Source organism: Bombus bifarius, unplaced genomic scaffold, assembly GCF_011952205.1.
Source record: "Bombus bifarius isolate JDL3187 unplaced genomic scaffold, Bbif_JDL3187 scf7180000008047, whole genome shotgun sequence".
Taxonomy (NCBI): Eukaryota; Metazoa; Arthropoda; class Insecta; order Hymenoptera; family Apidae; genus Bombus; species Bombus bifarius.
The window spans coordinates 2,089,991-2,100,801 of NW_022884413.1; the positions used below are offsets into that span (position 1 = coordinate 2,089,991).

At 28.1% G+C, this 10,811-nt stretch overlaps 3 protein-coding genes across 6 annotated transcripts; 2 read left to right on the plus strand and 1 right to left on the minus strand.

Annotated features, from left to right (window-relative positions):
- Window positions 1–265: 265 nt before the first annotated feature.
- Window positions 266–2,218, plus strand: LOC117207876 (B-cell CLL/lymphoma 7 protein family member B). Its single transcript, XM_033448545.1, has 4 exons — window positions 266–657; window positions 983–1,058; window positions 1,122–1,227; window positions 1,308–2,218. The coding sequence occupies exons 1-4, from the start codon at window positions 566–568 to the stop codon at window positions 1,424–1,426; spliced, it is 393 nt and encodes a 130-aa protein (XP_033304436.1). The 5' UTR covers window positions 266–565; the 3' UTR covers window positions 1,427–2,218.
- LOC117207874 (C-factor) lies at window positions 1,984–7,747 on the minus strand. 2 transcript variants are annotated; one of them, XM_033448541.1, is made up of 6 exons: window positions 7,544–7,747; window positions 6,772–6,823; window positions 3,768–3,958; window positions 3,373–3,525; window positions 2,819–3,039; window positions 1,984–2,324 (listed from the first exon to the last, which is right to left on the minus strand). In XM_033448541.1, exons 1-6 carry the CDS (start codon window positions 7,667–7,669, stop codon window positions 2,303–2,305), a joined length of 765 nt encoding a protein of 254 aa, XP_033304432.1. In that variant the 5' UTR covers window positions 7,670–7,747; the 3' UTR covers window positions 1,984–2,302. The 2 variants fall into 2 exon arrangements, with proteins under 2 accessions (XP_033304432.1, XP_033304433.1); XM_033448542.1 differs by lacking the exon at window positions 1,984–2,324 and having other exon boundaries at window positions 2,796–3,039.
- LOC117207873 (thioredoxin reductase 1, mitochondrial) lies at window positions 5,047–10,785 on the plus strand. Of its 3 annotated transcripts, none has more exons than XM_033448537.1 (8): window positions 5,047–5,209; window positions 8,363–8,586; window positions 8,661–8,791; window positions 8,869–9,098; window positions 9,218–9,432; window positions 9,525–9,707; window positions 9,848–10,206; window positions 10,292–10,785. In XM_033448537.1, exons 1-8 carry the CDS (start codon window positions 5,062–5,064, stop codon window positions 10,419–10,421), a joined length of 1,620 nt encoding a protein of 539 aa, XP_033304428.1. In that variant the 5' UTR covers window positions 5,047–5,061; the 3' UTR covers window positions 10,422–10,785. The 3 variants fall into 3 exon arrangements, with proteins under 3 accessions (XP_033304428.1, XP_033304431.1, XP_033304430.1); XM_033448540.1 differs by lacking the exon at window positions 5,047–5,209 and adding an exon at window positions 7,258–7,470; XM_033448539.1 differs by lacking the exon at window positions 5,047–5,209 and adding an exon at window positions 7,536–7,953.
- The last annotated feature ends 26 nt before the right edge of the window (window positions 10,786–10,811 follow it).

Consider the following 10,811-nt stretch of genomic DNA (forward strand, 5'->3'; position numbering starts at 1 on the left):
TGAAGTTGCAATATTTATCTGTTATATTAATTTTTATATATTTTCCAACATCAGTATTATCTTATTAAATATGTGTTTGTAACAAAAATGTGTTTATATTTTAATAATAGTATAGAATAGAGAATGTATTATAGTTGCATTTATTCGTCTATTTGTGTCAGTGGTGCTCATGTTAACTAAACCTGCTAGAATATGCTTTAACCTCTAGCGATCTTTCTATACTACCGCCATTCGAAAATTTAATACAAAATTTTATATATTTACATATATATGTATATTTAACATATAAATTAATGGTCTCAATTTTTTCAAAATATAAGAATTGTAGCTTATCGATGAGTATCACTGCTTTCCGCCATATTTCTCGTCCCTACCCCTACTTATTCTCGCCGACCTATCGTCTTGTTATGATTGTAATATTTGTGATTCTCGTTCGTTCAAATTGAAAGTGTTTGATATCTTGCTGTGGAAATTTGTAATTGCTGTCAGTTCTCTAACCTCTTTATCGACGAATGTCCTAGTGCTTTATATCGCGTTAGTTGAAAGTGACATATAATCGCGTAACATGATGTCGCGGTCTGTACGTGCAGAGACTCGTAGTCGTGCCAAGGATGATATTAAGCGTGTAATGCAAGTCGTTGACAAAGTTCGCCATTGGTAAATCTCTTAACATATTATAGATGCACGAGGAAATGTTGAAAAGTTTTACAAAAGAAAATAAAAGAAAGAATGTAGTAAAACTATATGGATATCAAAAATGGATAAAAATTTTTCTTCTTTGCAAGGTTTAATAGAGATTTTGCATTACACATGTCAGCTGTAAACAGACTTTTGTAGTTCTGAGATGTTTTATGCGTGTTGATTGAGTAATAGTGTTGTATGTCTGCTTTTTTAATAACAGTAAAGAAGGTAGCTTCTCTGTCTGTTACTTTAATATTGATCCAAGAAATCATCAGTGCTTTTCATGCCGACGCTTTTATAGGGAAAAGAAATGGGTTACAATAGGAGAAACTACTATGAAGATTTATAAATGGGTACCTATATCAACACTTGATCAGGTAAACAGAAGTTACGAAGCATGTATAGAAGTAAGAAATAAAAATCAATATTCTATTGCGTAGAAGAAGAAGACAAAGACAGTTGCAGACAAGGAAAATGGTTTGCCAAGAAAAAGTGGATTAGATTCGTCAAACTCTAATTTTGGTCTTACAGAGGATTCAAATACATGTAAGTTAAATTTTAATACTTTATGACATATCTGTTATTTCTTGAATGTTAAAATTTACAAAAGTTTTACAATATATTAGGTTTTTCAACAGTTAGTGATTCCCAAGGATTAACTGACTTTTCTGCGCATCTGGGATTTTCTGAAGATTCTAATTCACAAAATAGTGAACCAACATCTAAAAGGTTAAAGACTGATTAAAGTTCATCCTATGACTGTTATTTGGGATATTAAATATTTAGGAAATAATTTCTATCTTATACGAATTTGCACACTATAAAGTTATCTTAAATCATAATTGTAAATTAACAAACTAAATGAAGTTTCATCTTTCATTTTATTCTATATTTAGCAAAAATTTTTATGCTTCAAAGAAGGAGATAATCATATCGATCAATTTAAGTTATGAGTAAGTAATGAATTTATTTTTTTATACATGAATTTGTTATAAAATAACAAGGGTTAGTTTAGAAACTAATGTTAATGATGTTTTATTAAAGCATGTGCATTAAATGTACAGCTCCTTTTAAGATCTGTTTTGAAGGAAATTTAAAAGTGTAGTATAAAATTATTTTTCAAAACGGATTGTACATTTTAGACAATATTCATATTATCACAGTATTATTTAATTAATGAGACACATATAAGATTTTCCTTTACTTCAATGTAACATCTCAAATAACTGATTGTCAAACATTGATATGTTATAATCTTGGAAATGTAAAATAGATAATGATATATTTGTTTTTGCTGTAAAATAATATCTCCAAAATACAAATGTATAATGTTACAATTATCTTCAAAATATTTATGTGTCTAAGTATAATCATATATTCAATAATTGCTCGATAATTGAGTATCATTGTACATATTTCAAGTATCATTTCTTTGCAGTGTTATATTCTAGAATTTACATTCCTTGAGGTTATGTTATAGCACCATGAAATGTACAAAATACGCTTTGACACTTACAAATAAAATAATACAATTGTGAATGTTTGAATTTATATTTACATAAGTTTTCAGGAAAGCATAAAAATGCTTTGATAAAATTATTACTTAATCATTTTCATTTGTTCAAATACAAATGTTTAGAAACCTGTATGCATTAAAAAGAATTAAATCAAAAACATCCCACTATATAGCTAATTATTATAATTTTTTTATAACTAATTCTGTATATGGATTCATATCTGTAATTTTAATAATGTATGTATATTATGGATTATGTACAGAAATATATTTGGCTATTATACTAAATTTTTGCTTTTAATGTGTACAAATCTGAAAATCTTTACAGTAATTTAAATTATAAGTTGAGTATACTTTCAATTAATGCTAACTGTTATAATAAATATAATCAACATTTTATTATGTAAGATATATGTTTTAAGATTTTAAATATGTGATATATTTAAACATATTATAATAATTTATATAATATTTTAATAAAAAAGGAATGGTATCTGTGTGATTATTTTTTATCTCAAATGTAAGATTGAATAAGTAAAGCAATAAAAACGACCATTGAAAAATTGTATCAAATGTAAATGATTAAGGAAACTGTAAGTCCTATATAACACTTTTATTTACCAAGATAAAATTTTTCCATCATGTTGAATAAAACAACCTGTATGTTCTTCATTTAATAAATTTAATATATTCAAGATATTAGTAACACTAGTATCAACATCCATGGGTGCATTGGTTCCTCCCATATCTGTACGCACCCAGCCAGGATGTATACAAGTAACAAGGATTCCATCCTTTTTTAAATCAATGCTCATTGACTTTGTAGCTGCGTTGAGAGCTGCCTAAAAATAAGATAAATATTATAAACTGTATCTATTACATAGGATAGGTAAATGCTTTATTGCACTATTCAGTCTAACACAAAATTAGTGCTTACAATAAAATACTGAGATAGTATGAAATAATTTTGTTGCAATATGTAACTGTACGAAGCTATGAAGTAGGAACAAATAAGAGAATAGAGAGTCGCTAATGTAAACAGTATATATAGAAAATATGATTTTCTCAAAGAAATCTATTGCAATACTTTTATACACAAATAAATAATATTCAAATTTAATGTTTTGTTAAGTTATGAATTATGTATTGATTGATTCAAGCAAAGAAAATATTACCTTGCTACATCTATAAGGGTAATATCCACCTTCATTATTGTCAGCAATACTTCCAAGAATTGAAGACATGTTAATAACCGCAGCTCTGTTAACATTCATTTTTGATTTGTCTGCAAAGTTATTGGATGCTATTTTCAATAATGGTAAAATTGCCTAGAAATATATTATTAGAGCAGAAATGTATGTAATAAATAGAAATGTATTATTTTTACAATTCATTCATTAACATTATTCATAGAAATTAAAACAGCATGAATCCAATATATATATATATATATATTGTATGTTCTTAAAATTATATTGTACATACAAAAAAAAGGACAAAATATTTTTAATAATCCCAACTAAATGCAATACTTTTTAAAAAAGTATGTATTAAAAAATCTTCAACTAACCTTTGTTAACAAAATTGGTGCTACAGTATTTACAAAAAATGTTTCTGTAAGCTGTTCCTCTTTTACAAGACCAAGCCTTGTAAATTTTGAACTGATTCCGGCATTATTAAATAGAACATTTAATCCTGCATTGCCTACCTTTTCGGCCACGACTTTTATTATTTTATCGTAATCTTTTGTATTGGCTAAATCTTTAAACAAAAAGAAGAAAATAGAAATGTACGTTAAAAACTACAAAATTTAATCTGAGGCATCCCATACATATATTAAATCTAATGATTTCATAAATTACCTTGTACTATGTACATACATGTATATCTCTTTTACTACAACGCGTTTGTAGTGAATATTTCATTTTTATACTATAGTAACTACTCTTTGGCTCTGGTCAATAGATTTGTATGTATTTTCCAGACTACAGCTGCGTACATTCTCTACTTTCGTACTATTTGTGTTAACTATTTATATTTAGCTTAAAATTATTAAATTGATGGTTTACAGATTTCTTTAATCTAATTTATATACGGCAAATGTAATAGATATTGGTAAGTCACATAATTTCTTTACATCATTTTTTTTTATTAGTTTCTTATATTCATGACATTTCATCGCATTCATGAAATCGTCAACTTGAAAATTTGTAACGTAAAGTACTATTACACTAACATCAATATTTCTTATCATTAAGATATCATCTTACGAAATCATATTTTGATTACAAAATATAAATATAATTTTATAAAATGGTATACAAAATGGCACATTATTTCATAAAAGATTTCATATTGTTTCGTTATTTAAAAAATCTGTATTTCCTCGTCTATAATTTGTTTCGTTAATTAAAATGGTATGGTTTTTCTAATTTTTTTTTAATTTTTATGAATTAATTTTATGCACTTTTAGTTTTTGTGTAAAAAAAGGCAGTAAACCTTCCTACCGACTTTATAATGTAAAATTTTATTTTTTCTCTTTCTATATCTAAGAAATAAGATCATTCGTAAAAATTGTTTCGAAATCGATATTTTTTTTTTTTTTATACATGTAGGTAATTTTTTTATTATATGAATTCAAGAAATATTTCGTATTCTGGCTGCCAAGGCGAAAAAATTTTTATATATAACTCTTATTATCAGATATCATAAGTACGTATCGACCAGTACTACTTTAATGAAATTCCACCGTTTTCAACGACAGGAAATAGAAGCAACTAAATCCTTGTTCTGTAAACATTGTTTATACATATTTATTTGTTAAATTCCCAACGTGAATTATTTCTCATTTTAAACATTGTAACATGAAATCTCGTAACTCGAAGAAAAAGAAGTCGTGGTGTCTTAGTTGTCACAAGAAACCGCAAACCATGGACTCGGATTTAAGTGATCAAGAAACTGAATACTATATAAAAGTGAAAGAGCAGGTGATAGATCAAAATAACTTCAAGGGTAAGTCGAAAACTCTTATCATGATTTGTTATCGAGATTTTTTAACAATTGCAATATTCTGCGTAAAATATATTAATAATTGAAAATATTTGCACGCCTGAAAAATATATATAAAGTTATTTGATTATAAGCACATATTTTTCTTTTTAGTATTTTACGATAATATTAAAAATGTTTTTCCCCTAAAGTCAAAATTAGTTGTAGCTCTTTTTAAGCAAAGACAATGTAAACTAGAGAGGGAAAAAGTCCGATTAATCTGTAACATACATATGTGTATTTATACATCCTATTATATAATGAATGTTATCTTTTTACATAGGTATACGAAACAGTTTCAATAAATTCGAAATTTCACAATTGGATCTGTTGAAAAATCTAAGCTAGATTGCTCATGTAAGCCTACCGATAACATTCACACATATCTTCATAACAAAACCGATAACGCTAAATATATTTTATTTTAATTTGTAGCTTCTTCGGAAAAAAACAAATTACACGGTAATATTTTTTATTATTTTTTATATTTTATTCTGTTGATTATTATATCCAATATTTTATTTACATTTAAGGGAAATTTGTTGTATCAATCCTAGCTTAGAAAGTGGCTTATTGTTTCCGAAATATGAATTAATCTTATGTCCCTGGTGGATTAGATTGATAAAGATGAGGAGTTCTTCAGTATTTGACTCTCTAAAATATTATTTATATTTTTAATATATTGTCAGTCTTATATTTTAGAAATGAAACATCATTATACGAAATATGTGTGCTATGTTGCCAAATTACTGATTGCACTTGACCGAATAATCTTTTCGTTCTTATTATCAAGTTACCAATTAGATATAACAATTGGAGGAGAAAACGATAAAATATAAATCTGTTTTATATAATATAATATGTTATATAATATAATATAAAATGTTTTATATAAATATAAATCTGTTTTTGTATAATATACTTAAAATATTGCGTTAAAATTAATAATATCAAATAAACGCTTTTACCTTTTAACATCTCAAGTTTAGAAATACATTTTCTATATGATAAAAATTAGACATGGAACTTGTAATTGAATAAATATCGATAGAAATTGTAAATGGAAATATTAGCATTAAACTTTAGATTAAAATTGGCATCATTTAACGGTTAAATTTTATTATCTTTATATATTTTCTATATATTATCTTTATATTATCTTTAATTATTATACTAATAATATTATATTATCTTTAAATATTATATTTATTTAAACCTAAGCTAAGTCCATGGTTGCAGTTACTGATTAACATAAATTTCATTTTTAAAAGCAAAAAAGTAAATACACATATACATGTATACGTGTATGTAAGATAATTAATGCTTAACTTTAGTTTATTGAACTGAATCGTTCTTTTGTTGCATAAAACATTTGATTTATTTAAAAATTTTTTATAAATTATCATTAATCATCAATAGATAACACATTAGATTATGCTTTGTGATAAACAGTAACGAGGAAAATTTGTTTGAAATTACAAAATGCTACGGTATGGTTACATATTATGATATTGTATATTACATACCTATTTCAATAATATGAACGTTCTCCGATTTCTCAGCCAATAGAGTCAATTCCTGAAAGACAATATAACTTGGGAATATACTTAAAATGAAATAATTACATAATAGAAATGTTCTCGAATATCGCTAGATAATCGCTATTTATCCAAGAAAATGATCTTTAATCCTAATAATTAATGTAACTTCATGCAATTCTACTTATTCGAGCGATCATGTCATGTCATTATTATCTTTGATGTAGGAAGAATTTCTCGTATGAAGGATTTATAAAAGTATTTTGTGTCGTAAGATACTAAAATCTTATGCATTTATAAATATTTTTACGTGCGTTGATGATTATTTGGATCTTCTAGAATTTAGATTAAAATTTTTTTTCCAAAAGACCGGGTTCTAAGGTTCGTTTTATAACGAAATTTACAGTGACTTGCATGAAACAGTTCCTTGCGCAATTGACCAACGCGCATTGTGTGAATCACTATAAATCAGACTTAAAAACTCATGTGCTTGGAGCAACTATATAACAGATGGCGGTAATCGAACCAAGTAGGCGTCAGTTCGCTCTTGTCTTTTAGACATAAGAAATCTTTTGATCAAGCGCGATATACGAGAGTTAACGTTCTTTAAACAGGAGAACCATTACTTATTACATTCCTTTATAACGTGAATTTTAAGTCTGTAAAGTGTAACGATGGCACCAATTGGTAAGTCGAATTTATAGCTTGAATCCGTTTATTGCATAATATCTTTTCTCATTCACTTTATGACCAATCTTACCCTTGCTTTATTCACGTTTCGGCAAGTTGCAAAGATATTCTCTGGTGGTTGCAACGTTTTTACCAGGTGTTTCACTAAACCTAGGCCAAGCCCACGGTTGCAGCCTGTGATTAAGATAGACTTCATTCTATGTCGCGATTTTATTCCGAGATATTTTTCTATATCGTAATAATTTTCTGACGCGGTGTACGCTGTACTCCGTAAAAGAGTGTATTATCGTATATCGTGAAACACGAGTGTCATCAGGGTGACGTCACGTGGCCGTGATCGGCTGGCAATAATCATGGCGACGTTAACGCTGCTCGCTAGGCTTGTCACATTCCGCTCCGCTCACGCTAAATTGCTCGAGTTCTCATGGCCTAGATGTAATACTTTCCCTTATGGAAGAACTGCGATGGCTTGCATGTGCTGTGAGTCTTAGGTTTCTATGATTTGTAATTGCAAATATGCCTTAATTTTGTTGATAATATGTAAAATCTATATATTCGTATACCATTGAGCTTTTATACCGGCTAGGTTAAAAATAATTAACACGATTCAATGATTTGTTTCTCAACTCCGTTAATTTACATGTAATTTAAGCGGTAGTTTTATATTTCTAGATACTGTCTTATTAAAATGTAGTTTTAACTTATTGTTAATAATAACAGAAATATCGTATAACCTCATACTCATGATCATTCAGCTTTTACATAGCTAGAATATTTTAACATGAAAAATTGATGAAATATTTCAAAATATACATTCTACAATGATCAATGTTGAAAATTCAATGAGCACAGTTAATTTTATAGAGAATTTTATTTATTATGTTTGCAGCTGATCAAAAGTTCATGTATGATCTGCTTGTTATTGGTGGTGGATCAGGAGGTTTGGCAGCTGCCAAAGAAGCAGTGAATCTAGGTGCAAAAGTTGCAGTTCTTGATTTTGTCACACCATCTCCAAGAGGTACTACTTGGGGTTTGGGTGGTACTTGTGTAAATGTTGGTTGTATACCAAAAAAGTTGATGCATCAAGCTGCTTTATTAGGAGAAGCGATACATGTATGTTTCATTAGTAGATTAATTATGTTTTATTATTCAAGAGAACTTTGAACATTAAAATTTCATATTTCTAGGAATCAGCAGCTTATGGTTGGCAAATACCAGATCCAAAAACTATTAAGATTGATTGGCAAGCATTAACAACAGCAGTACAAAATCATATAAAATCTGTGAACTGGGTCACACGAGTAGAGCTTAGAACAAAGTTAATACTATTCTATTTTTACTTTTCAAGCATAAAATTTGTATTTATTAATTTACTTGGCTCTTTTATTATTACAGAAAAGTCGAATATTTCAATGCACTTGGTTATTTTAAAGACCAACATACAGTATGCGGGAAAATGAAAAATGGAGAAGAAAAATTGTTTACAGCAAAGAATATTTTGATTGCTGTAGGTGGTAGGCCAAGATATCCTAATATTCCTGGTGCTTTAGAATATGGTATAAGCAGCGATGATATCTTTAGTTTAGGGGAAGCTCCAGGGAAAACTCTTGTTGTTGGTGCTGGATGTATCCTCTTTTTTTTTTTAATAACATTCGTGACGACGCTTCAAAATTTTTTTGTATCTTTGTCAGTGAGATTTAAAATAATGTTATATAATGCTTCATTTTCCTTAATGGATGAATAGATATTGGTTTGGAGTGTGCTGGATTCTTGAATAGTATGGGTTACGATGCAACTGTAATGGTACGTTCAATTGTTTTACGTGGATTTGATCAGCAAATGGCAAATACTGTTGCTGAGGAAATGGAGAAACGTGGTGTACACTTTATTTATGAAGCTAAACCATCAAAAATTGAAAAGCAAAGCGATGGTCGGCTTCTTGTACATTGGGTAGATAAAGTATGTTCTATTTTGTTAATTAAAAAGAAAATATATATATATAATTAATGTTCAAGTTATATTTATATAGCGATAAATTTTCTTTGTTTTAGGATAGACAAACACATCAAGATATTTTCGATACCGTTCTCTTCGCTATAGGTCGCAAACCACTTACAGAAGAATTAAAACCAGAAAACATCGGTCTTAAACTTGTACCCGAAACTGCAAAAATAGACGCAATAGATGAACAAACGAATATTCCAAATGTATATGCTGTTGGTGATGTGCTTCATGTGAGTGTTATTTTTATTTTTCACTTTTGAAAAAAAATTTCCTTTTCCAATTTATTAAGATTTATTGTTATCGATGCAAGAAAAGTAATGTTAAAAGGTGAAGATAGATAAATATTTACAGTTTTTATTGCGTATTACAGAAAAAGCCAGAATTAACCCCTGTTGCCATACATGCGGGTCGATTATTAGCGAGAAGGTTATTCGGAAACTCAACGGAACAAATGGATTACGTGAATGTTGCAACAACAATATTCAGTCCTTTAGAATATGGTTGTGTTGGTCTTAGCGAAGAAGCAGCGATTGCTATTCATGGAGAAGACAAAATAGAAATTTATCATGCATATTACAAACCAACGGAATTCTTTATACCACAAAAAGATGTTTCTAATTGCTACTTAAAGGTAGTTGCATTTAGAAATGGCGATCAGAGAGTGCTTGGTATGCATTTCATTGGTCCTAATGCCGGTGAAGTGATTCAAGGTTTTGCTGCTGCTATAAAGTATGTATTTATTTAGTTTTTTACTATACTAACAATGTGTTATTTTATCATTATCTTTTATTTCATTATTTTCTTATTTTTCTAGGTGTAATTTAACATTTCCAAAACTAAAAGATACCGTTGGAATTCATCCAACAGTGGCAGAAGAATTTACACGTATATCTGTAACTAAACGTTCTGGGCTTGATCCTAAGCCACAAAGTTGTTGCAGTTAAACATATATGATATTAAACTTGTTACATTGCTAATATTTGTGAATATTTCGAAGTATGATCGACGTTAAACGTTTTTCATGCTTATAACATTGGCTTCAGAATTAATTTTCTGAGCGGAATTCCTTTAAACTGGAAATATTTTTTATTGAGTGCAAGTAGGAGAGCATTCATAGGATATTATATTTTCGACATGAAATTATAGAGCACCGTCCCGTATGGAAAACTTAATTCCTTTGGAGCATTAGAAATTAATGCAAATATAGTTTATATTATTATATTTATAGTGACTTTTATAAACATAGTTTTTTCAAATATCAGTATATTATTCTGTATACATTCGAAGGAAAGTAAATAAATATGAAAATATATATACGTCAATAATTTATTCAA